At 40.8% G+C, this 27,222-nt stretch overlaps 1 protein-coding gene across 3 annotated transcripts in view; it reads left to right on the plus strand.

The window, feature by feature from the left end:
• MGAM (maltase-glucoamylase) overlaps positions 1-27,222 on the plus strand; it is a 200,427-nt gene that overhangs the window by 160,088 nt on the left and 13,117 nt on the right. For all 3 annotated transcript variants that reach the window (XM_082400251.1, XM_082400252.1, XM_082400253.1), the window contains 22 exons: positions 116-204; positions 852-901; positions 1,331-1,498; positions 3,026-3,178; positions 4,378-4,578; positions 6,369-6,523; positions 7,623-7,791; positions 8,068-8,164; positions 9,029-9,141; positions 10,194-10,319; positions 11,470-11,598; positions 11,847-11,957; positions 12,257-12,319; positions 16,876-17,010; positions 17,478-17,565; positions 18,392-18,530; positions 19,385-19,518; positions 19,637-19,671; positions 19,765-19,881; positions 22,927-23,075; positions 23,686-23,770; positions 24,663-24,719. In XM_082400251.1, coding sequence (XP_082256377.1) covers positions 116-204; positions 852-901; positions 1,331-1,498; positions 3,026-3,178; positions 4,378-4,578; positions 6,369-6,523; positions 7,623-7,791; positions 8,068-8,164; positions 9,029-9,141; positions 10,194-10,319; positions 11,470-11,598; positions 11,847-11,957; positions 12,257-12,319; positions 16,876-17,010; positions 17,478-17,565; positions 18,392-18,530; positions 19,385-19,518; positions 19,637-19,671; positions 19,765-19,881; positions 22,927-23,075; positions 23,686-23,770; positions 24,663-24,719 — 2,563 coding nt within the window. The remainder of the gene's footprint in view (positions 1-115; positions 205-851; positions 902-1,330; positions 1,499-3,025; positions 3,179-4,377; positions 4,579-6,368; positions 6,524-7,622; positions 7,792-8,067; positions 8,165-9,028; positions 9,142-10,193; positions 10,320-11,469; positions 11,599-11,846; positions 11,958-12,256; positions 12,320-16,875; positions 17,011-17,477; positions 17,566-18,391; positions 18,531-19,384; positions 19,519-19,636; positions 19,672-19,764; positions 19,882-22,926; positions 23,076-23,685; positions 23,771-24,662; positions 24,720-27,222) is intronic.

Raw genomic sequence — 27,222 nt, forward strand, 5'->3', positions numbered from 1 at the left:
GTCTGCTGCTAGTAACCTGTCCGATTTGAAATCTGATAGAATCCTTCACAGCTCATTTAGCAAAATTCTTTGAGTCCCAAGTCTTTGCCTCTCACACAAATCTTGTTTCTCACAGTCGAAGGAACCCTCTTGGTCTTATCATTGCCCTGGATGACAACAAAGAAGCAAAAGGCGAACTTTTCTGGGATGATGGGGAAACGAAAGGTGAGCACAATGTTGCCCAGTTACTCCTGCTGGTCATTCAGCGGTGGGAGAAATCTCTCCAGGCCCAGTAACATTAATCACTCGAGAGAAGAATTTTGATTTCAGTTGTGCTGTTCAGGAATAGTGGTAGTTGGACCACAGGTGGAAGGAAAACACATCTCTACCTCTTAGAATTCTCCCACTGGCCAGCTGCATATATAGGCTCTCATTTTATTATCAAAGGGCACCTGAAAGAAATGTTTTCTAGACTGTTTCTGCCATTCAGTGCACACATCCTCCCTCCAAATACTTATGAACAAACGTGGATGATGTGTAAAACCTACCTGTGCTAGTCAGGCAGTGAGAAGACACCTTTCTAGTGCACCCGAATCTAGCCATGCTTCTTAATCTGTCTCCAATGCATAAACGATTCTTGTGGCTCAAGCTTAGGAAATAGCTTCACTTGAGGCTTATGCCTTGGAAGCACTTGGAAGGGAACCTTTTCAAGGTTAAGGTAGGAAGGAAAAAGGGAAAACAGTGTCTTGGCCTTGGAAACTCTCTCTCTAATCTTGTCATTCTCAACATGTAGCTTCAAGGAGTGCCAGGATGAAATCTGTCCTTTTGTAGTGGGCAGACCAGAGTCTGACTTGTTTTAATCTCACTTTCAGATACTGTGGCCAATAAAGTTTACCTCTTTTGCGAGTTCTCCGTCACCCAAGTGAGTAGTATATTTTTATGAATCTTAAGTGTGGGCTTCTGTCTGACCATTAGCTCATATGTGTTTGTGTATGTGTGTAATTATATTTGTAGCTTCATTTATGACAATAGGTGACCACATTTCAGTTTATGACTTAACACCTAATAATTGAATCATTCATGTTAGTAAAAAGAGGCAATGATATGGATAAGTCAAAGCAGTCTTTTTAAATGAAGTTTTAAAAAATTTCTCTCTCTGTATGTATGTTTCTCTCTCTCTCCTTTTTCCACCCCCCTCAGGGGAAAAATAAGTTTGTACTTGAGCACACATTAGTAGAGACAGCTAAGAGCCATTCGGAGTGGTTTTGAGTATCCGGTCTAGGATGAAGAATTGGAGTGATTTGAGAATCTGTGTATTTAAGGCACATCTTTGTACTTAACTGTTTTGCAGAACCGCTTGGATGTGAAGATTTTGCAATCAACCTACACAGACCCCAATAATTTAGCATTTAAAGAGATTAAAATCCTTGGGACCCAGGAACCTACCAATGTTACAGTGAAACACAGTGGTGTCGAAATTCAAGTTTCTCCTAATGTCACTTATGATTCTAACCTCCAGGTAAAACCCCATTTTGTTGAGATAGTTTGTAAAGAATTCTTCATCGCTTATGATGTTCCTTCTTGCCAAGGTTGCGTGGGTTTCTGAAGGACCAGAGCACACTCTGAAGACTGGGGTGGGGAGTCAGAGGGTTAGGACAGAAAAAAATAAAGAGTGGGCCAGAGCTGGGATTAACAAAGGAGCTGCTGAGACATGGGAGGAGGTAAACTGGTCCTTTATCTTTATTCCCTTATCTGTCCCTCAGTCTTCTGTCCTCTGACTGGAACAGAAGAAGAGCAAAGTCAGGAGTGTCGGGAACAGGATTAGAGGAAAACTGGGTCTGAAAGCTGCTGATTGATTGATACTAGAAGGGTTGAGGTGGGAGGTGGGATTCCCATTAATTAAAATTTCGAGGTGCTTTTTTTTTTTTTTTACTGTATTGGGCTATATAGATTCTCACTCCAACACATACATTTTTAGGAAATATTTTAAGTCAAAGAATTGGATAAGCTTAGCTAATGGCTACTCACTTGGTTAGGTGATAATAATAAAATAATTTTTCCTCACTTTTAATGAGGCCTGAAGTTCCTGGATAGGCTTTAATCAGCTCCTCTGAAATCTTAGTGTTATGAGGAATCCTTTCCCCCAACACTCCTTGCTACAGGTGCTCCAAATGATCCGAGTTTGGGAGCTGCTGGGTCAGCGTGGTTTGTGAGGGACTGTCCAAATTTGGAGAAAATAAGGAAATTTAATCTTCTACTATAATGATATATTGGTTGCATTTGACATTTTGTCCTCACAACATACATTGAGGATGCATACATTATAAAGTTAGAAATAAAGTATTATATGGCTAGTTGTGTGTACAGCAAAGTGCAAGCCATTTGAAAGATGCACATATAAAAATAAACTAATTAAATGTTTGATAAATATATTAATAAATATACAACCAAAGGAACTCTTTTATTGTTTGAATTTAGGTGGTGGAGAAACACATGAAACTATTGGGAAGGGGACAGTCAACCCAACCCTACCTCTAGGAAATGTTAATGTATATTCTGCCCAATTTCATGTTCAAAGCTTAACGGAGTCATTGAGCAAAACTTTGGAGACATCAGGGCTAGAGCTGGACCTTGAAAGATGGTACATCTGGTAGAGATTTGTTCAGCTGCAAGTGACAGGAAACTCAGCAAAATGGTAGTTTAAACAAATTGGGATTTTTTTCCCTATGGGATTGGATGTTTAGGAAGTGGTCAGTTGCTGGCATTGGTTCAGTGGCTCAAGGTTGTCAGGGTTGAGGTCTTTTCTTCTCTTGTGTTTGGAAATTGTGGCTTAATTCCAGTCACTCTAGCCTTGTTAGAGAACAAATAAAAATAAACAAAGAAGAAGAAGCTGGAAGAAAAAGGGAAAGGTGAAGGTGAAGGGAAGGGAGGGGCAGGCCCTTAAATCAAGAAAGAAATACTTGGCCAGTGGACTTGCACTTAGCCACAGTGCAAGGATACACAGTGCAAGAGGATACATTTGCTTGATACTTTCCCATTCTTACAGGTGGCCCTTATCACAGAAATTGATCTTGTCCTGGGAGGAATATACACGGTGGAGTGGGATGTGAAGATAAGGGATGCAGAAAAAATAGACTGTTATCCTGATGAGAACGGTGCTTCTGCAGAAAACTGTACTGCCCGGGGCTGTGTCTGGGAGGTAACCATAGTGACGGTGTTAATGTACATTAAAATCCTCTACTCTTTTTTGTTTAAATTGAAGTATAGTGTATTTACAATGTTGTGTTAATTTCTGCTATGCAGAAAAGCGATTCAGTTATACATATATACAATCTTTTTTATATTCTTTTCCATTATGGTTTATCACAGGATATTGAATATAGTTCCCTGTGCTATAGAGTAGGACCTGTTGTTTATCCATCTTCTATATAACAGCTTGCATCTGCTAGCCCCAGACTCCCAATCCATCCCTCCCCCACCCCCCTCCCCCTTGGCAACCGCAAGTCTGTTCTTTATGTCTGTGACTCTGTTTCTGTTTTGTAGATAGGTTCATTTGTGTCATAGTTTAGATTCCACATATAAGTGATATCATATGGTATTTGTCTTTCTCTGTCTGACTTCACTCAGTACGATAATCCCTGGGTGCATCGATGTTGCTGCAAATGGCATTATTTCAGTCTTTTTTATGGCTGTGTAGTATTCCATTGTATATATGTACCACATCTTTATCCATTCATCTGTTGATGGACATTTAGGCTGTTTCTATGTCCTGGCTATTGTGAATAGTGCAGCTATGAACATAGGGGTGCATGTATCTTTTTGAATTGTAGTTTTGTCTGGGTATATGCCCAGGAGTGGGATTGCTGGATCATATGTCAACTCTATTTTTAGTTTTTTGAGGAACCTCCATACTGTTTTCCACAGTGGCCGCACCAATTTACATTCCCACCAACAGTGTAGGAGGGTTCCCTTTTCTTCATACCCTCTCCAGCATTTGTTATTTGTAGACTTTTTAATGATGGCCATTCCTGTGAGGCCATTCCTCACAGTGTGAGGTGGTACCTCATTGTAATTTTGTAAAATCCTCTACACTTAATCTACAATTTCACAAGCATAGCACCAGTGCCTATATCGCTACTTAAAATCCATAGAAAGGACAGACTTCCAAAGTAACCTGAGTTTTTATCTGGATATGAAGAATAGGTAGGGATGGGAGTGGGAATTTTTTTTACAAATATTTTACATGGAGACCAGGAATGAAAACTTACGTCACTACCAAAGAGTATATAAAAAAATGACTGGTTTTATCTTTATCTCCCTGCAAATTGCCTTTTCTAGACCCTTTATATTTGATAATCTTAGAACTCATGCTGAGCTGGATTTGGCTTTACTTTTCAGGTATCCGGTTCTCCTGGAGTCCCTTTTTGCTATTTTGTCAATGATCTATACTCTGTCAGTGATGTTCAGTATGACTTACATGGGGCCACAGCTGTCCTCTCCTTAAAGTCTTCTCCGTATGCCTACTCTTTGCCCTCCGTACCCGTGAACTCCCTCCGTCTGAATGTGACCTACCATAAGGATAACATGCTGCAGTTTAAGGTATGTGTTTACAGTATACGTGTCAAGTACTTACTTGGCACGTTTCACTTCCATTACTATTTGCTAGTCAAGGTTACAGAACCCTGAAATCAGTCTGCTCTTCTAAGTTAGCCATGCTACAATATGCTAGATCATTATCCTAAGAGTAATTGGAGACCATTGATGGAACAGTGACACCTGTTCTAAATTGCCCTTTGAAATGATTACTGTGTCTACTGTAAGGAAAGTGGTTAGGAGGACAAGAGTGAAAAAGGAGAGACAAGTTAGGAGGCTACCAGTTAGGAAATCCAGATGAGGGACTGAGCTTAAACCAGGTACAGAAAGGAGATGGAGAAGTGGACATCTTCGAGAGAATGAGAAGTAGCATTATGGGATCTGGTGATTAATTACAAGTAGTCTATGAGGGAGAGAGAAGCATCAAGACGATTACCATGTTTCTAGCTTGTGTCTCTATATGGATGGTGGTGACATTAACTGTGATGGGAAAACTGAAAAGGTTTGAGCTTAGGCAAAATAAAATGATGAGTTCAGTTCTGAACACTGAATTTGGGGTACATGAAATACCTACAAGAGTGTACTGATCTCTTTCTCTCCCATGATTTAATTACACCTCAGGACAAGCGATGGGCTGTTTTTGATATCTTTTTCACTATTGAATTGTAAGTTTCTCAAGGACAGGAATTTGTCCCTTCATCTCTGTGCTCCTGAAATGTAACACAAAGCTTAGGAGATAGTAAGTTCTCAAAAGTTTATTGAGAGAGTAGATGAAAGACTCAGGCCAGTGTGGCATTGCTTGAAATGTTCTTGACAATCTGATATCAACCTGGACGATGAGCTCTTTCACATTTTCTAATGTCGGGATGATACTATTTTATCTTGCTATCCTCACTCTAACACTGGCATGTGGTAGGCACCTAATGGGTTTGAAATAAATGAACTTGATCAAGTTTCCAGGTTTAATTCTTTCCTATTCTACCTCCTGATTATATAGTAGCCTCTCAAAATATTTGCCTCTTTCTTTTAATTCTCTGTGCCTTTGCATTTATGTCTCTGCCAGGAAGCACTTGATTTTCATTCTGTGCTTGTTTAATGACTGAAAAGCTTTTTAAGACTCAGCCTTTTCCCTCATGAAACTGTCTCAGTCTTCCAGAAACATTGTTAGGCATTTCCTTTCCTATAACCTCACAATACTTCTGTATAGCTCTACATTAACACGTATCACTCAGGTAGTGTGGGCACCTCTCTTTCACTTTCCATTAGTATGTGGACTTCTTAAAAGCAATAACTGTGTCTTACTCAGTTTAGTAATCCTTGTGTCTAGTACAGTATCAGGTAAGAATATAGTAGGTACTCAGTGAATCAATTTAGACCCCATTTTTAACAAGGACATCTATGATTATTTTAATCAAGTAGAGTTCACGTTTTTTGGGGGGGATTTTTTTTTTCAGTTCAGAAATGTTTTCAGGTATTCACATACACTCACACCCACACACCACACACAAAGTAATAAAGAATATATTCATAAATTCCAGACTGATTTCCCAAGGTAGAACCAATATCAAAGGAATGTGTTTCTGTAATACAGGCTTTAAAAATGAGATATGACGGACTCAGATCAAGGTGGTAAATGTGACATTGTTCTTTGATTTGTTAATTAAGTTTCCAGTATCATGAGCTTAAAGAAGACAAATGTAGCGTTCAGACTCTTTGTCAAAGACATCAAGTTTCTTCTAAGAGTATAGGTTTCAAGACAACTATACTTGCCTAAAATCTATTTCCTGTGGTCCTAGATTTATGATCCCAACAACAACCGGTATGAAGTTCCAGTCCCTCTCAACATACCCAGGGTTCCATCCAGCACCTCTGAGAGTCGACTCTATGATGTCCTCATTAAGAAGAATCCTTTTGGGATTGAAATTCGCCGGAAGAGTACAGGCACTGTAATGTAAATGGCTCTTAGTCTGACTTGGAATTGATGATTACCTGTATCATTGCCAGGTCCATTGTCCTTGGAGATATACTGCTCATAGCAACACACTGTCCATTTCCAGATTCATGAACAAGTGATTTCCTTCTGTTCTTATGAGAAATCTTTAGTGCCCTGGGAATAATTCCTGAGGCAGCTGCAGGTACCTAGGGATTCATTCAACAAATGTTTATGAGGTGCCTTCTCCATAGTACGTGGTTATAGAAGATGAGCTCTCTCTTTTTATGACAGAAAATACTACGGAAATAACAAAAATAATTTAAGTTAAAATATGTAGAGGTTTAGATAGTGACAACCGCTATGCAGGAAAAAGAACAGGGTAATTGATAATTATGGGGAGGTTACTGCTTTTGATACTGTGGTCAGAGGCGGTCTCTCCAAGGAGGTGACATTTGAAGTAGGACCTGGATGAGCAGATGCAGCCTCCCCCATGGAGATGGGGGAGGAGTGAGAGCACTTCAAGCAAATTGCGTAGTCAGTGCACAGACCAAGAAACAGGAGCAAACTTGCCTTATTAAGGGGAAAAAAGTCCAATGTGGTGGCAGTAGTATCGTAAGTAAGGAGGTGAGTGGGGGGAGATGAGGCTGGGGTCCAGGTGGCTTGAGATCAGGAATGGCCTTGAAGACGTCACAAGATGTTTCAATGAGAATCACTGAAGAATTGCAAACAGGGCTTGACATGATGTGAGATGCTTAAAAAATAATCATTCTGGATGCTGTGTAGAAAATGGACTATAGTGGGGCAAGGGTGGAAACTAGGCCTGCTGTGAAGTGGTGGCAGCTGAGATGGTGAGACAGATTGGATTTGGCATTCTGGAGGGACCACTAGAAGGAGGTAGTGATAGAGGAAAACAGAAGAAAGAACTGGCTCCTGGGCTTGGATAGCAAGGGAGTCTATGATTATTTTAATCGTATAGACTTTATGTTTTGTGTGGGAGGTCAACAGGGGGTTCTGGGTGGGAGGAGGAAATCAAGAGTTCAATTTCCCTGAGAAGTCAGTTGCTTGAAGCTATTAGAACAGCCCGTTTCTTTTGCACACATACCCTTTTGTGTTGCAGTTGGGACTCTCAGCTCCTTGGCTTCACCTTCAACGACATGTTCATCCGCATCTCCACGCGCCTCCCCTCCCAGTACCTCTATGGCTTTGGGGAAACTGAGCACACAGCCTTTCGAAGAGACTTGAACTGGAACACGTGGGGAATGTTTTCCCGAGACCAACCCCCGGGGGTAAGGGCAGAGCATTTGGGATCTGTGTCTTTGCCTCTGTCCACCCACACTGTGTATGCTTCATGTTTCATCTTTCCAACACTCAACTTGGATGGTCACATTCTGCTTTTAGGCAAGTGGGCCAATTCTTGGGTTTCTTTGTGTCTTATGTGTTTATTTCACAGAGAAGACTAGACACACCTTACCAATCAATTTGTTGAGTTTTGTTCTCAATCTCTGTCTTTTTTCACCCTTTGTCTTCTAACCTCCTGCCACTTCTCCCCATGACTCTCCCAGTACAAGAAGAATTCCTATGGTGTCCACCCTTACTACATGGCACTGGAGGAGGATGGCAATGCCCATGGGGTGCTCCTGCTAAACAGCAACGCCATGGGTAAGATGATGCTCTCATCTTCCCTTATTTTTGTGAATCAATCATCCTTGAGGAACTTTAGAATGTGTTTGATCATGTTGCCCCTGAAGTCAAAATTATTATCTTGTGGAGAGTGCTTTTTATTTTTTTTCTTCATTCTCTTTAGCCTTTCTGTTTATTTCAGTTCAGTAGCGTGTAGTAATAAGAATTAACTCTTATTTGGCATAAACAACGTAAGAAGGGGTAGCAAAACCAAGCAAGTCCCAAGTATCCTGGAGGTCAGCCAGTGGGAGCCACTAATATAATTTGAATTAGTGATGAAGCCGTGGGTCAGAGCACTCGCTCTGGGGGTACGAGGGTGTAAAGAAAAGTTGCGTGGTATATTGGAAAGGGGGTGGAAAATCAGGAAGTGGGGTTAAAAAGCATGCTTGTGAAAACTGGTGAAATCTGAATATGCCCTCTATCTGAGCTAATAGTATTGTATCAACATCAGTTTCCTGGTTTTGACAATGTACAATGGTTATGTAAGAAGTTGTCATTGGGGGAAGCTGGGTGAATTGTCCAAGAGAACTCTTAGTGCTACTTTTGCAACTTCTTGTAAGTTTTAAACTATTCTGAAATAAAAATGATAATAACAATTTTTAAAGAGCAGAAGGACAAAACATATAATAAGGTAATAAGTGCATGAAAGGGAAGAAAATCCAGGCGCAGATTACCCTGCAGACCTTCACTTAACTTTTTAAATTCTGTGTAGGTATAGTACAAAATACCTTCTCTCAGTACACTACAATAAGGAGGCATAGGAAGAGGGAGAATGTATGAATTTCAGGGGTAATTTCTCACTTGAAGGTTTCCATATTGATTGGTATTTTCCTACATTTCCAGATGTGACATTCCAGCCCTTGCCTGCCTTGACATACCGTACCACAGGAGGAATTCTGGACTTCTATGTCTTCTTGGGGCCAACTCCAGAGCTTGTCACTCAGCAGTACACTGAGGTAGGAGGGAATTCAACTGGTTACCAAGTATTTATACAGCACATTCTGTAGTTCTTAGATGATAACTAGAATTTTTGGTCTTTCTGGGAGACAGGTAGGCTATAGAATAAGGAACAATAACTACATCCTGATAACCGTTATATTCGTAGCCTCTCAGGGCATTGCAGAATAGCAGAAGTATCAATAGTAGTGGTGCCACTGGTGGTAGTTGGCAGTGACAGTGGTAATAGTGGCGATGGTGGTGATGGTGGTGGTGGTGATGATGGTGGTGATGATGGTGGTGGCAGTGAGGGTGGTGATTGTGGTGGTGAGGGTTGTTGTGGTGATGATGGCGATGGTAGTAATGGTGGTGGTGATGATGGTGATGGTAGTAATGGTGGTGGTGGCAGTGAGGGTGGTGGCAGTGACAGTGGTAATAGTGGCGATGGTGGTGATGGTGGTGGTGGTGAGAGTGGTGGCAGTGAGGGTGGTGATTGTGGTGGTGAGGGTTGTGGTAGTGGTTGTGGTCATAGTGGTCCCAACAGTTGCTTTGGCAGCAGCAACAAACACAGACATAAAACTTACTATATGTCACTGATATGTTACTTGTTGCATGTCAGAGCACTTTACGTACGTTAACTCATTCAGTCTTCACAAAAACACTATGAAACAAATATATTATTATCCTCAATTTACAAGTGAAGAAACAGATATAGAAGAGGTTATTTCACTTTTGCCCAGAGTCACGTAGCCAGCAGAGACTGGATCCCGTATGGTTACCCAGGCATTTTGGTATTTTGCTTCTGAATTTCGTGTTCTTAACCAGTAAGCTGGTCTGCCACTAGGAATCAGAGTAAAATCAGGTTTTCCAAAACTCCTAGGGAGAGAGGTCAAGTCCGGCAGGAAGCTTTCTCCAAGTTATCTCAGTGGCTCTGCATCCTCTTAGTTTCTCTCTGGATTTGAATTTGTTGATTATCTGACTGGGGACACTGGAAAAATATTCTTATTACTTTGTGTACAACTTTAACCCAGATTCTTCTTTTTAAGGACTAAATTTTCTGTTTATTTTCTAGTTGATTGGTCGGCCAGTGATGGTTCCTTACTGGTCCTTGGGGTTTCAGCTGTGTCGCTATGGATACAAGAACGATGCTGAGATTGGTAGCTTGTATGATGAGATGGTGGCTGTCCAAATCCCCTATGTGCGTTGTCAGTCTGCGGGGTACTGGCTCTGGGGCCGCATGGCCAACCCTTGTCTCTGTATCTGGATTAGATTGTCTGATTTTTATCAGGTTCTATAAAATTACAAAGTACTTTCTCATACAGTATCACACTCAGCCTCACCCCTGCCCAGTAGTAATATAAGGGGGGTGGGTGTCATTGTCCCCAACTTGAAGAGTCACAGTGATTTGCCAAAGGAGGAGGGCATTGCGTCAGCCTGAGGGCTCTTTCTGCTAGATCATGCTTCCGTTTCTTTCACATGACTTCACAACATCTAGTCAAAAACATTCTTGCTACCGTAAAAATGTTGCCCAGAGAGTAGCTTTGCTTAGTTAAAAGAAATTGACCCAAATTCAGTCAGACCACTGTGTGTGTAGATATAACCTCAGTTCCAACGCTTTGCTGGCACTGCAGCCCAGTGTTCCCACAGCTTTGAGCTAATCCCTGGTTGAATGTAGGGATCTTGGGACTGGTTTCCAGAGGAAATAATTATGGAAACAAACTCCGCCTTCACTTGAAGATGAGAGAGGTCCACTAATCAGAGAATTGGTCCCATAAACCATTTACATACTTAATTTTATTCTATTGATTTTTCTATTGTTTACGATTGTTCCTACTAACGGAAAGTATAGCATGCAATATTTTATTCTTAATAAGAAAGCTGTGTCTGATAACCCCCAGGATTAGTTATTCCAAAGCAATTACAGGTGCTTTTGTTTGTTTTGTTTTAATGGGCTTACTATCCATGTTGTATTAGTACCGGGTAGTTTACATTATGTTATTTTTTCTGAGCCACTGATACCAGGGGCAGCCTCTGGGGATGGGGGTGGTAACCACAGTCGCTCCTTATACTGGCCCTTCACAAAGCACTTTCATCTGCTGCTTTCATTTATCTCCACAGCCTTGCCAGTTCGGCATTATCATTCTATTTTGTGCAAATTTAGTTTTTTTCTATTTTACGACTCAAAATTTGAAAATTAGGTGAATTTCCCAGAACCTAATACCTAACAAATCACAGAGGTGGGATTTGAAAGAATCAAAAAGATGCCGACTGAAATTCACCATTGGTTAGTGGAGCGTTGTTCTCACGTGGAGCGTGGGCTTTTGCAAGTTTCCTTTGTCCTCCTCCAGGACGTGCAGTACGCAGACATCGACTACCTGGAGCGGCAGCTGGACTTCACCCTCAGCCCCAAGTTTGAGGGGCTTCCAGCTCTGATTGCTCGAATGAAGGCCGGCGGGATGCGGGTCATCCTCATTCTGGTCAGTCCCCGTGTGAATGGGCGGAGTCTGTTTGGAAGAGTGAATGGGATTTGGTGGAGAAAGCTTTGTACTTGTGTTTTCTTCCATGCTATGAGTAGAGAAGTTGAGGTTCAATAAGAAAAGTGTATTTCCCTGGATTCACAGAAGCTCTACAGCTCAGGTGGAAGCTGATGCCTCCGCTTTTGAAGAGTTATCCATTTTTCTACCCTGGCTTTGGTTTTCTCAGCTGACCTGTGCTTTGATTTCAGGACCCAGCCATTTCTGGCAACGAGACAAAGCCCTATCCCCCTTTCACGCGGGGTGTGGAGGACGACGTCTTCATCAAAGATCCGAATGATGGAAGCATTGTCTGGGGAAAGGTATGCTCTGAGCAGTGATCCACTAATCCCCACATTGTTAATGTGTTTGTACATTTTTTTTTTTTTCTTTTCTGTTTGGACTCTGAGGTCAGAAGTTGTCATTTTCTCCATCAGTATTTGTCACCACTGTTAAGGAATTTTAAAGGAATGTATGTGCATTGTGAGATCCACTTTTCTTTAGATCAACCCTACAAGAAAATCAAATTATCACCTCTAGGGCATAGTTTATAGTTTCTTAGGAAATGCTATATAAGAGAAATTATCTAGTGCATTGCTTTTAAACATTTTTCTCTTCACAGGTCTGGCCTGATTTTCCTGATATTGTTATCAACAGTTCTCTAGACTGGGAAAGTCAAGTGGAGGTAAAGGGCCTGTATGGATGTTGGGTGAAATCAGGGTTGCCAGGAAGGTGCAGCCATACTTAGGATACTGGACATGCCCATGGCATGGGCATGGGCGCGAGATGAGGAAACTTACGGAGGGAACATGTCCTGTGTGTCTGTCTGTGTGCCAGTCACTTTACATGCAATATTTTGCCCCAGTTGGGAGGTAGATATTATTATACTTTGCATAACTAAGACTCAGAGAGCTTAAATTACTTGTGTCCATGATTTTAGGTGACAGAGTGGTGATTTCCAATCCAAGGCTGTCAGATTGCAAACATCCATGAAATTTCCGCTGAATGACACCTCGAAGAAACAGTGCCTTTTGTCTGAATTAGTGTATTTATTGTTGTTTTCATTATTGTTGTATTTGCCTTGTGTATCTCTTTTAAACAGTCTCCCACCCCTGTCTTTAGTGATTGGGTAATTTTCTCTGTACCTCTTTTTTTTCACAGACAGGCTTTTCCATCTTCTCTCTTATAAATCCCCCCATCTTTCCTTGGGTTTCCCAACTTTGATCTTATCTTCCAGTTTCCAGCCATATGTTAAAACTTGCACTCTCCTGGGAACAGGTTCTTACTTGTAATGGATCTCAGATGAGAATCCAAGGGAGAGAACCTAGCTTGCTGTGATCTCTGTTGCTTCTCACAGAAGATCACTTGAAGTTTCATGGTCCAGGCAGCCCACATGGACATAGGAATCCGCCAGAGAAGTTCAGGGTCATGGGCTCCTTGACTTTATTTATTTAGTTTTTAGTATTTTCCGCCAGCTTAACGGCGTATAATTGACAAATAAAATTGTATATATGTAAAGTGTACAATGTGATAATTTGATATACATATATATCATGAAATGATTATGAGAATCAGGTTAAGTAGCGCATCCATCATTTCACATAGTTGCCATTTGTGTACTGTGTGGTGAGAATGTTTAAGATCTACTCTCTTAGCAACTTTTAAGTATACGATACAGTATTATTAACGACAATCACCATGTTGTACATTAGGCTCAGAAACGTATTCATCTTATAAATGAAGGCTTGCAACCTTTGACCAGCATCTCCTCATTTTCCCCACCCCCTGGCACCCGGTAATCACCACTCTACTCTCTGTTTCTATGAGTTCAACTTTTTTTTTTTTTTTTCCAGATTCCACATGTAAGTGAGATTATACAGAATTTGTCTTTCTCTGTCTGGCTTATTTCACTTAGAATAATGCCTTCTAGGTTTATCCATGTTGTTGCAAATGGCAGGTTTTCCTTCTTTCTCATAGCTGAATAATATTCCATCGTATGTATAGACACCACACGTTCTTTATCCATTCATCTGTGGACAGACACTTAGGTTACTTCAACATCTTGGCTATTGTGAATAAATGCTGCAGTGAACATGGGAGTACAGATATCTCTTCAAGGTGCTGATTTCTCTTCCTTCAGGATATATACCCAGAAGTAGAATTGCTGGATCATACAGTAGTTCTATTTTTAATTTTTTGAGGGAACGCCATACTATTGGGTTGGCCCAAAAGTTTGTTCTGGTTTTTCCGTAACATCTTATGGAAAAACCCTAACGAAGTTTTTTGCTAACCCAGTATTTTCTGTAGTGGCTGTACCAATTTATATTCCCCCCAGCAGTGCACAAGTGTTCCCTTTTCTTCACATCCTTGCCAACACTTGTTATCTCTCATCTTTTTCATAAAAGCTGTCCTAACAGATTATCATTGTGGTTTTGATTTGCATTTCCTTGATGATTAGTGATCCTGAGAACCTTTTCATGTACCTGTTGGCCTTTTGTATGCCTTCTTTGGAAATATGTCTGTTCAGGTCCTTTGTCCATTTTTAAATCAATATATTTGTGGGTTGTTTTTTTGTTTGTTTGTTTTTGCTATTGAGTTGTATAAGCTCCTTATATACTTCTGATATTAACTCATCAGGTATTTGATTTACAAATATTTTCTCCCATTCTGTAAGTTGCCTTTTCATTTTATTGATTGTTTCCTTAACTGTGGAGAAGCTTTTTAGTTTGATGTAATCCCACTTGTTTATTTTTGCTTTTGTTGCTTGTGTTTTTGGTGTCAAATCCAAAAAAATCATTGCCAAGACCAATGTCAAGGAGCTTTTTCCTGTGTTTTCTTCTAGGAGTTTTATGGTTTCAGGTTTTACATTTAAGTCTTTAATTCATTTTGAATTAATTTTTGTGAGCAGTGTAAGATAGGAGTCCAGTTTCATTCTTTTGCATGTGGATATCCATGTTTTTTTTTTTTTCTTAGATTCACCACCCCCCCACCTCCCGCCGCTTTCCCCCGTTGGTGTCCATACGTTTGTTCTCTACATATCCACGTTTTTCTAACACTGTTAACAGAAGACTATCCTTTCCCCATTTGTGTTCTTGGTACCCTTGTCAAAGATTAATTGACTGCACATGTGTGGGTTTATTTCTGGGCTTTCTGTTCTGTTCCACTGGTCTATGTGTCTGTTTTTATGGCAGTACCATGACTTTTAAATCAGTATGCTGGGGAGAGGGCCACTTCAGCAATCAAGAAGTTGGCTACCACTGTGTGAGCCCTGCAGTACATCGACTTTTAGAGGCAATACTGCCACCTTGAGGGCATTTGGAAATCTGTGGGACAGTTTTGATTATTGCAAGGGGAGCACCAAGTGACATTTTGTAGGCAGTGACCAGGGATGCCCAATTGCAGGGGATTTTCCACCAAGAATTCTCCTGCCCTAAATGCCAATTGTGCCCCTGATGAGAAATACTTCATTAGGGGGTCGCAGTGTTTGTTAGGTAGCACATAAGACATTCTCAATAGATAGAATGATTTTAACTATTTATATTAATAAGACCCACTTGATGAGATTAGTGGGCCTGAGGCTACTGGATCTGAAGCTTAGATGTTTAATACAGTAAGCCTGGCATGGGGCCTAGGAATTGCATTTTGGTAGCACACAATGGATTGTGATAAGTAATCCTGGGACCAGACATGCAAGTGGGTACATCATGAGTTGAGGACTAGGGAAAGTGAGGACAGAAGCAATGAGGCAAGAGTGGAATACAGACAGGAGTGAGGCAGAGCCAGTACCTTGGAGAACAGCAGAACATTTTTAATTTCATGGGTAAGGGTCAGAGTACCTTTTAGTGGGGTTAATAAATCAAAGTTAGTCAAGTTTCTCACTTGTATCTCATTTGGGATTCAGTTATCACTTGGACGCGGCTGGTGTTGACTCTGTTTATTCCAATTCTCCACTTCCCTCCTCTACCCCATGTTTCTAACCCTGCCTGAGCTGGAGTTCTCTGTTTCTGGTGAAAGGTTCTATTTTGTTGGGTCCATGTTTCTACGTCCATTTTCTAACAAAAAGGCAACCTTGGCATGCCTCCCTTTCACGAGATGCTCAGTGGTCTGGCTCACTACCTCGGAAGCTCTCTGTGAGCTGGATCCCTGCACACTGATCCATTTCTGGTTTTTTCTTTGTGTTCTTTTTGGCCTTTTTTCTAGACATTTGGGATTCCACTTGCCTTTTGCCTATCATGTATAGGTACTGGAGGTTCCCTAGACCAAGTCCTTTTTCTGTTGTTTCCTCCCCACCCACACTCTTGCCACCAGCATTATTTAGCTTTTTAACTCTTGAAATACACTGATGAACACAGAGGAACCAATTTACTGAGACATACAAAGGACCATAAAGCTCCATAACAAGCATCATAGCTATATAGAAATTTAAGAATATTTGCTATTGCTAAGTGGCGTGAATTTACAATTATGCTCTGAACATTTATCTTACGTCAGCTTCTAAGCTAAGCATGGTTGGGGAATACAAAAGTCAACAAGGGCCTTGATCTCAAAAGGGTTATAGTTCAGGAGTTATACCTTGGGTCCATTTTTCAGGTTAAAATAAAGACACAGTTTTTTATTATTTGAAGAAGATAAGAGAAAGGTGAGTTGAAACTTCCTCTTTAAGTCCTCCCAATTTAGTTGACACACAACTGCACTATTCAGGTGATTCTGAAACCATAGAAAACACAGATACATATCAGTTAGATAGTCTTATGTAATAAAATGCAGTCTTATCTCTCACCCTTTTTTCCTACTGGGAATGAGATAGGAGAGGATCAGCTTGATGTTTCTTTTCAACCTGTTGACAATGCATCTGCTGTCTGCCCCTTTCAAGCTGCAGTCTCCCTGGCTCATGCTTTGTCTTTGAGGAGTGCTTAGGAAATTGCAGGACAGAAGTTGAGGGGTGGGTATCTAACGGTGGAAAAAGTGAGTTCAGGTTGATGGCTACCATTCATGTTGATACAAAGAGGAAAACAGTCCATGGATGCTTTCCAAATGATAAGAAGGTGTCTCATTTGTGCTCATTTCTGTTCTTTGAGCTCATTGTATTTCAAATAAGCCAAGAACATTACTTAAGCTCATAACTTTGGATTAACTATCACCACACAGTATAGGCTTTGCATGAGTTAAGCTTTCAGGAAATGCCTGTTTTCTGTCTAATATATTTGTTTGGGACAAATAAATTGTATTTACTTTTTACAGCAATACCGAGCTTATGTGGCCTTCCCAGACTTTTTCCGTAATTCAACCATCACATGGTGGAAAAGGGAGTTGAGAGAAATGTACACCAATCCACGGGATCCAGAGAAGAGCTTGAAGTTTGATGGCCTGTGGATTGTAAGTGTGTGTGTTTGTGTCTGTGTGCATGGGAATAGGTGTGTTTCTATCTCTGTGTGCCTAAGCATATGTATTACTGACCTTTAATCAAAAGGTGTAATAGTCATCCAAGAAAGACCTTGGACATATCAGACTGCAGTTCCTCCAATCTGGAGTGGACCATTCTGATACTCCTCATACCTTGTACCTTGTCTGAAGTTCTTGCTGTAGAATTCCAAGCTGACTACCAGGAATTCCTTGGAACTGAGCCTGCCTCACACCCCGAGTGAGAATTTTTTTCAAATCCTCCAGCCAGTCATTCTGTAGGGCTTAATTGATGTTTTTCAGGCTGGATTTGATGAATCTCCCTGGGCTGGTATCTGTGGAATTACTGGATGGTGAACAATTATTCTCTACTTCCTTGTCTCTGAGTTGACAGTATATAATTCTTTTTAAAAGTAAAGTATTCCTGTGTTTGACATTTCCAGGATATGAATGAACCGGCGAGCTTCGTGAGTGGGGCAGTCCCTCCAGGCTGCAAGGATGCCTATCTGAACCACCCTCCCTACATGCCATGTAAGGACCCTTGGCCCCCTCTACTGGCAGCGCCATGGCTGCAGGGAGTGAGCTGCGAGAGTCCAGCAGCCAGACATTTATCCTGATGTTCAGGGACATCCTGACTGACACTCTGGTTTTGGGGGGACCAAAGACAAACACACTCCAAGAACTTTACCCAGTTGGGTGTGGGCAAGTTATTGGCCCCTTTGGGTAAGTTTCTCAAATTTTTTTCAAAAAACACTTAACTGTGGTGATGTCTCTAAAGGATCCCACAGCTAGGTGTCTTACTTCTTCAGGCTCATGTTAATCCCTCCGCAGGAATTTATTGTGTCACCAGTGGGTGGAAAGTAATGGCCTCGCCTTATCATGGAGTCAATGACTTTGGCGTTGTACTTGTGTTCATGTCTTGGCTCCGGAAATTATACGCTCTATGAGTTGTGTGACCTTTAGCAGATTACTTGCTATTTTCTGATCTCAGTTTTTTAAACTGTAAAAGGAAGATAATGATATCTTCTCCATAGAACTATGATAAGAATTACATAAAATAACGTACATGTTAAAAGCCTAGGTTGGAGCCTGTCACACAGTAAGTGTTTGACAACTGCGTTCTTCCCCATGCCCCTGCTTTCTCCTGGGGAACCCTCTGGGGCCCTGGATGTTGAAAACACCTGCGAGTGCCATTGTAGCTCAGAGCCGGGCATGTTTCCATGCCCCTGGGGAGGAGAAGCACCCATGCAGGGGTCAAGTTAGTCTTATGATCCAGAGTCCAATCCCATGAGGAGAGGTCAAGGATAAACAGGATCAGGCAGGGGTGGATTTCACATCACTAGATCTTTCTCCTCAGATTTGGAGTCCAGGGACAGGGGCCTGAGCAGCAAGACCCTGTGCATGGAGAGCCAGCAGCTCCTGCCTGATGGCTCCCCGGTGCGGCACTACGACGTGCACAGCCTGTACGGATGGGCTCAGACCAGACCCACGTACGAGTGAGTCATCAACTGCCTTCTCCAGTCGGGACAGCCTGCAGGGACAGCCAGGGACTGATGAAGCTACACTGCTCGTCCTTTCATTCCCTCTGCCAAGAGTTAAGAAGACTTTAATTATAGCTCTGTCGCAATTCTCGTTTATTAAGTACTCATGAACACGGAGCCAGACCCTGTGATCCTAGTTAGCAGGACAGATTTAAATAAGGCGTGGTCCTTATTTAAGTAAGAGACTAATAGTCCTAGTGGAGGAAATACACGTGGAGACATAAGTAAGTTTATCACGCAGCGTGGATGATGCTATAATAACTTTAGTTATTGTAAGGGAACACAGAGGACTGGATATCTCTTTCCTTTTTTTCAAAAGTGGCTCATCTCTATTAGAATTTATTTTTTGTCATTCTTTTTGGGTAGCCAACTGGTGTTCTACTTAATTATCACTGTCCCATTTTGTGTGCTCATTCAATGCTTAATAAGAAGTATCCTAAGGAAAGCCTTATAAAGGAATTCATCTTCTTCTTTCCCAAATATATAAAGCTAAGTATTGAGTAAATAAATAGCAAAATTTAGTGATTACCTATTATTTTTAGGTGATCTGGTGAGTTTATTACATTGTGAAGTTTTTTTTTATATGAAACACTATAAAACGCAATGTAAAGATACAACTTTTAATATTATCACCATCATATGGAGTCAGTCAGTGAGGAACCTCATGGCTCAGATTTCCATATTCCCTTCTGTGATACAGGAGATATTTTGTCACCATGCCCTAGGCTCAGGAGCTCTGGGAGGAGAAGGTTTGTGGCCTTTCCTCGCCTGCTGTGCCCTAAATCACCCCCTTGTTCCCCTCCGAGCAGAGCTGTGCAGGAGGTGACGGGGCAGCGAGGGATCGTCATCACTCGCTCCACTTTCCCCTCTTCTGGCCGCTGGGGAGGACACTGGCTGGGTGACAACACGGCTGCGTGGGACCAGCTGAAGAAATCTATCATTGGTGTGTGGGCTGCTGGGAGAGGAGAGGAGTTGGGGTCTTCGATCAAGGCTTCTCCAAGGAGGGAAGAGGAGGCAGGTCCTGAGTGCCTTGTCTGACACAGCTGTGGTTCTCGTTGCAGGCATGATGGAGTTTAGCCTCTTCGGCATATCCTTTGTAAGTGTCCTTTGGATTACTCCTAATCACCAAGCAGATGGTGACATCTTTCAGAAATCATTAACGGGCCCATTTTATTCTACCCTGTTTCAGACAGGAGCAGATATTTGTGGATTCTTTCAAGATGCTGAATATGAAATGTGTGCTCGCTGGATGCAGCTGGGGGCCTTTTACCCCTTCTCGAGGAACCACAACAGCATTGGGGCCAGGGTAGGACATTGAGCTCAGAGCTCAAAAGTTCTGTGTCACCAGGAACACAGACTCTCTTTTTGAACTACAAGTAATGTAGTCTATATTCCCCAAGGACATCTTCAAAACCATTAAACCCTCATGTTTCTTTTTTTAAAATTTGATATACTTATATATTGTGAAATGATTATCACAGTAGGGTCAGTTAACACCTCCATCATGTCACATAATTACCATTTCTTTTTTGTTGTGAGAACATTTAATATCTACGCTCTTAGCAACTTTCAAGTATATAATACAGTACTGTTAACTATGGACACCATGCTATACATTATATCACCAGAAATATTTAATTTATAACAAGAAGTTTTTACTCTTTGACCAACATCTCCCCATTTCTCTCACCTCCCAGCCCCTGATAACTACCATTCCATACCTTCCTTCCTAAGAGGGAAGTTTATAGAAAAAGGAAAGATATCAAATAAGCAACCTAACTTTACACCTCAAGGAACTAGAAAAAGAAGAACAAACTAAGCCCAAAGTTAGCAGAAGAATGGAAATAACGAAGATCAGAGCAGAAATAAATAAAATAGAGACCAGAAAATAGAAAAGATCAATGAAACTAAGAGCTGGTTCTTTGAAAAGATAAACAAGATTGACAAACCTTTAGCTAGATTTCTTAAGACAAAAAGAGAGGAAGCTCAAATATAAATAAAATTGTAAATGAAAAAGGAGACATTATAACTGATACCACAGAAATATAAAAGATAAGAGACTACTATGAACAATTATATACTGACAAATTGGACAACCTGGTTGAAATGGGTAAATTTCTAGAAACATGAGTCTACCAAGACTGAATCATGAAGAGATAGAAAATCTGAACAGACTAGTAATGAGTAAGGAGATCAGTAATCAAAAATCCAACAAAGAAAAGCCCAGGACCAGATGGTTTCCTTGGTGAAGTCTATAAAACATTTAAAGAAGAATTAATGCCAATACTTCTCACCTCCAAAAAATTAAAGGTTTGGGAACACTGCCAAACTAATTTTACAAGACCAGCATTACCCTGATACTTAAGCAGATAAGGACACTACAAGAAAAGAAAAAGAGACCAATATACTGCAAGAAAAGAAAAACAGGCCAATATCCCTGATGAATATAGTTCTAAAAAGTTTTAACAAAATATTAGTACAATGAATTTGACAGCACACTGAAAGAATGATGCATCATGATCAAGTGGGATTTAACCTTGGGATGCAAGGATGGTTCAATATATGCAAATCATGTGATATACCACATTAATAGAATAAAAGATAAAAATCATATGATCATCTTAATAGGTGCAGGAAAAAAAAGACTTGACAAATACAACATCTTTTCATGATTAAAAACTCTCAACAAATTGAGTATAGAAGGAATGTACCTCAACATAATAAAGGCCGTATATGACAAGCTCACGGCTAATATTATACTCAACAGTGAAAAGTTGAAAGCTTTTTCTCTAAGATCAGGACAAAGACAAGGGTTCCCACTCTCACTACTCCTAGTCAACATAGTACTGGAAGTCCTAGTCAGAGCCATCAGATGAGAAAAAAAAAAGCATTCAAATCAGAAAGGAAGAAGTAAAATGGTCTCTGTTTACAGTTTATATGATTTTATATACAGAAAATCCTAAAGATGTCACCAAAAAACTATTAGAAACTAATCAATGAATTCAGTGAAGTTGCACAATATAAAATCAACATACAGAAATCGATTGCCTTTCTCAACACTAACAGTGAAATATCTGAAAAAGGAATAAAGAAAACAATCCCATTCACAATAGCATCAGAACACAATAAAGTACTTAGCAATAAACTTAACCAAGAAGGTGAAAGATCTGTACACTGAAAACTGTAAGACACTGATGAAAGAGACAAGTGGAAAAATATTCTGTGTTCATGGATCAGAAGAATTAACATTGTTAAAATGTCCGTACTAAAACCATCTATGAAGTCAATGTAATTCCAATCAAAATTCTAATGGGATTTTTCACAGAAATAGAAAAAAATATCCTAAAAGTTGTACGGAATTACAAAAGACCACGGACAGCTAAAGCAGTCCTGAGAAAGAACAAAGCTAGAGGCATCAGGCGTCCTGATTTCAAACTATATTACAAAGCTATAATGATCAAAACTACATGGTCTAGTAATCAAAACAGTATGGTATTGGCATAAAAAATAGACTCATAGACCAATGGAACAGAATCGGAGCCCAGAAATAAACCTTTGCATGTACTGTCAACTAATATTTGACAAGAGAGCCAAAAATACTCTGTGGAGAAAACATAGTCTCTTTAATGCATGATGTTGGTAAAACTAGATAATCACAGGCACACTCACAAAAATAAATCTTACCACACTCACAAAAATTAACTCAAAATGGATTAAGACCTGAAACCATAAAACTCCTAGAAGAAAACATAGGGAAAAATCTACTTGACATTGTTCTTGGCAATTTTTTTTTTTGATATGACACCAAAAGCACAAAGAACAGAAGCAAAATTAAAGAAGTGGGACTACATCACACTAAAAAGCTTCTGCATGGAATCAACAAAATGAAAAGACAACCCACAGAATGGGAGAAAATACTTGCAAACTATGTATCTGATAAAGGGTTAATATCCAAAATATATAAGGCACTCATACAACTCAATAGCAAAAAAAAAAAAATCTGATTTAAAAATGGGCAGAGGAACTGAATAGACATTTTTCCAAAGAAGATATACAAATAGCCAACAAGTACATGAAAAAATCCTCATGTTTCAATGAATCAGTATTCTTTCAGTTTGGGCATTGTACCAAATATATACCCTACCCCCCATTTCTTATGGGGAATTTTTTCAACTGTCCTGGGAAAGCTTCAGTGACATCTTTTGGTCTATTAAAAATATTCTTTGAGTCTCATCTATAGTCATCGTTGGTTTAGCTCTGTTTGATCTTCATTTGGAATAAATGTTCAGTGATCTCCTTACGTCCCCCAGGTCCCCTAAGTTGAGTGCTGAACACTTTCTTTTCTCCTTAGAGGCAAGACCCTGTGTCCTGGGATTCTACCTTTGTGACTATCTCCAGAAGTGTCCTGCAGACCAGATACGCCCTGTTGCCATATTTGTACACCCTGATGCACAGGGCCAACACGGAGGGCAGCACTGTCGTGCGGCCTCTTCTCCATGAGTGAGTGTCTAGCGAGGATACCAATGACTAAGTGATAACTTTATTCTATATGGTGGCAGTTGAAGAAAACAATTCTTCCAAATTAAAGGCATGACTGCTTTTGCCAAAAGCTCTCTAGGCACAGACCGTACGTTACGACTCCTTTTAGCATGGTGTCAGTCACACCTTAGCTCTTTGGTAAAAGACTACTGATCTTTTTTGAAAAATTTCAAAATGATATACAATACAACACAGAATAATTTCTTTCTAATTTGGGCCTGTAAAGACCTACCTATCCTTTATAGTAGCTCAGGTCACAAAAGAAGGCATTCCAGGGGCATATCTGAGGAATGGAGGTCATCCTTGCGTTAAAATGTGCTGTGGTTAAGAAACGTGTGGAGATATTGTTAGGTGAGAACGTGTCTAAATCCAGCCGTTTCTGGGGTTTGAAGAACATGACATGTAGAAAGTGAGCATGTATCTAATTAAGGTTGACCTAGGGCAAGAATAAAGGATGGCATAGGATGCGGCTGGATTTCCAACTTGGGTCTGAACTTGAGGAGTTTCTTCAAGGCCTCGATCTGGAGTCCTGTAGGGGTCCTAATTGTGGTATCTTGGTTTCCCTCTCCAGGTTTGTGTCAGACCAGGTGACCTGGGATGTAGACAGTCAGTTCCTTCTGGGCCCAGCCTTCCTGGTCAGCCCTGTCCTAGAGCCTGTGAGTATGGAGGCCTCTGATGAATAGAGGATCCCAGCTATGAGGCTGGTGACTAGTCGAGGAGAAGAGGCCTCATCTGATGGGGTCCTGAGATGTGGTTTCTTATTCTACCTCTGTCTCTTCCTCTCCCTCTGAGCTGAAGTTCATCACTTAGGTGTTCTGGTCCTCAGCTCCCTCATCTTTCAAATCAGTATAATGAATTCTGATTCATTGGATAATCAAGAAGGAAAAAACCCTTTGATATATTTGAAGATATAATCATTTCTTCTTTAATTGAAATAAGGAGTATGAGTCAGGTGGGGACAGTACTATAAGGAAATCCTTGCTATCCTCTATCACCATTAAAACAAAACTTTTCAGAAGGATCGTTTGTAGCAATGTGTATAATTTTGTTACTGGCTAGCTCTTCCCTTCCTCCAAAAGAGGTCCTCAGGCAGCCATTTCTTTACTTCATTTATCAATGATTAGGCTTCTGATTAAAATAACAGTTAACCGGATCTTCTCCAAAACTTACTGCGCTAATCATAATTTCTGAAGTATTGGTGCCGTAAACCTACAAATTTTTTTTCTGCTCTAGACTCAACCTCAGTTTGTCTCTTTAGAGAGGATATGGGATAAGTCTATAAGTAAATGATGATTTTTTTTTTTCCCCCTTAAGTCCCGGATCCCAAAGGGTTTTACAGAAGCCACCATTTTTGGTTAGGCAAATCTCCCCAGTTTGAGACGGGATCAGAGAAGGGAGCCTTTCCCAACACTGGTGACCTCTAGAGAGAAGAGGCCTGTGGGTTCAAGGCCATTGCGTTGTTTTGACCCCTGTACTCTGCAAACGGGTTACTCTGCCCTAGAGGGCTGAGCCCACTGCTCATGCCTTGTTTTTTTTGTTTAATTTTAGAACGCCAGAAATGTCACTGCATATTTCCCTAGAGCCCGCTGGTATGATTACTACACGGTAAGTTTTTCTGATTGTTTCTATACAACCTGGGGAAATGATAGCATGCACAGGCTTTAGAATCTGACAGACCTCAGGTCAAATTCTGGCTCCGTAACCCACTTGTTGTGTGTTCTTGGACATGTCCCTTTTAACCTTGTAGCCTCATGTTTCTCACCTCCACATGGGGAAAGAACGCTTCCCTCACAGAATTGTTCTGAAATGCGTAAAAGCATCTCCTGTAGTGCCTGGCTTTTTGTGGGTGTTCTTTATGTGTTAGTTTTTTATCTTTCCTTATACCGCCACTATTCACAGTGGTGTATAATGGCAGACACTGGTAAATGCTTGAAGTTGTGCTGGGAACTATGGTTTTTGTTTATATTCTCCCTGCTAGACTGGAAGTTCATAAGTATTAGGAGCCTTTTCCCCTCTGTCTTTTTACATAATACCTTCTTTTATAGCATAGATGCCCAAAGTGGAGTTGTTAAATGTACTTTCCTAAGGTAAGCAAGGTCCTAGGCAGTATGTAAAATGTACACAGAGGTATGAGGCCCGACTTTTGTGAGCTGGTGTAATTCAAATGCATTTAGAAATGGGGAAGGAACACAACCTTCTCTGTCATATGACTTTTCTGGGCTAGTCTGAACCCCAGAGACTCAGTTGGGAAAACAGTCTTTCACAGAAGCTTCAAGCAGTGTTCTTTTTTTTTTTTTAATTTTTATTGGAGTACAGTTGATTTATAATGTTGTGTTAGTTTCAGGTGTACGGCAAAGTGAGTCAGTTATACATATACATATATCCACTCTTTTTTATATTTTATATATTTGTCATATTATTTTTTTTTTTAAACTTTTTTGGGTTTATTTATTTAATTTTGGCTGTGTTGGGTCTTCGTTTCTGTGCGAGGGCTTTCTCTAGTTGCGGCAAGTGGGGGCCACTCTTCATCGTGGTGCGCGGGCCTCTCATTATCACGGCCTCTCTTGTTGCGGAGCACAGGCTCCAGACGCGCAGGCTTAGTAATTGTGGCTCACGGGCATAGTTGCTCCGCGGCATGTGGGATCTTCCCAGACCAGGGCTCGAACCCGTGTCCCCTGCATTGGCAGGCAGACTCTCAACCACTGCGCCACCAGGGAAGCCCTCCACTCTTTTTTAGAGTCTTTTCCCATATAGGCCATTACAGAGTATTGAGTAGAGTTCCCTGTGCTATACAGTAGGTCCGTATTAGTTATCTATTGTATATATAGTAGTTTATTTATGTCAATTCCAATCTTCCTATTTATTGCTCCCCTCCCTTACCCCCTGATAACCAAAAGTTTATTTTCTACATCTGTAACTCTATTTCTGTTTTGTAGATAAGTTAATTTGTAGCCTTTTTTTAGACTCCACGTACAAACGATATCATATATTTGTCTTTCTCAGTCTGACTTACTTCACTCAGTATGACAATCTCTAGGTCCATCCATGTTGCTGCAAATGGCATTATTTTGTTCTTTTTTATGATTGAGTAATATTCCATTGTATATATGTACCACATCTTCTTTATCCATTCCTCTGTTGATGGACATTTAGGTTGCTTCTATGTCCTGGCTATTGTGAATAGTGCTGCAGTAAACACTGGGGTTCATGTATCCTTCCGAATTATGGTTTTCTCTGGTATATGCCTAGGAGTGGGATTCCTGGTCATATGGTAGTTATATTTTTAGTTTTTTAAGAAACCCCCATACTGTTTTCCATAGTGGCTGTACCAATTACTAGAGAAATGCAACTCAAAACTACAATGAGGTATCACCTCACACCGGTCAGAATGGCCATCATCAATAAATCTACAAACAACAAATGCTGGAGAGGATGTGGAGAAAAGGGAACCCTCCTACACTGTTGGTGGGAATGTAAATTTGTACAAGCAGTGTTCTTTTGCAGGGACACAGACAAATCAGAGTTTGATTTTTTTTTTTATAAATTTATTAATTTAATTCATTTTTGACTGCGTTGGGACTTCATTGCTGCACACAGGCTTTCTCTAGTTGCAGCGAGCGGGGGCTACTCTTCGTTGCGGTGTGTGGGCTTCGTATTGCGGTGGCTTCTCTTGTTGTGGAGCACGGGCTCTAGGCACACGGGCTTCAGTAGTTGTGGCACGCAGGCTCAGTAGTGGCTCGTGGGCTCTAGAGCGCAGGCTTAGTAGCTGTGGCTCACAGGCTTAGTTGCTCCGTGGCATGTGGGATCTTCCCGGGCCAGGGATTGAACGTGTGTCCCCTGCATTGGCAGGCGGATTTTTAACCACTGCACCACCAGGGAAGTCCAGAGTTTGATTCTTGAGGAAGAATCAATGGTAATGTCTCCTCTCTCTCTAACTAGTCCTCCTCTCCTGACTTTTCTGAGCAGAGCAAAGCAGCAAACTAGAAATACAACAAAAGGATAACAGCAGGAGGATAAGAGGCAGAGCATGCTCTGGGCCCTTTCAGCCAAGCCATTTGTAGTGGGATTGGGTGAAAACCCTGCAAGGACAATGGAAATTTTGTTCCTT

The sequence above is a fragment of the Balaenoptera borealis genome, assembly GCF_965194805.1.
Source record: "Balaenoptera borealis genome assembly, chromosome: 7".
In the NCBI taxonomy this organism is placed as follows: domain Eukaryota; kingdom Metazoa; phylum Chordata; class Mammalia; order Artiodactyla; family Balaenopteridae; genus Balaenoptera; species Balaenoptera borealis.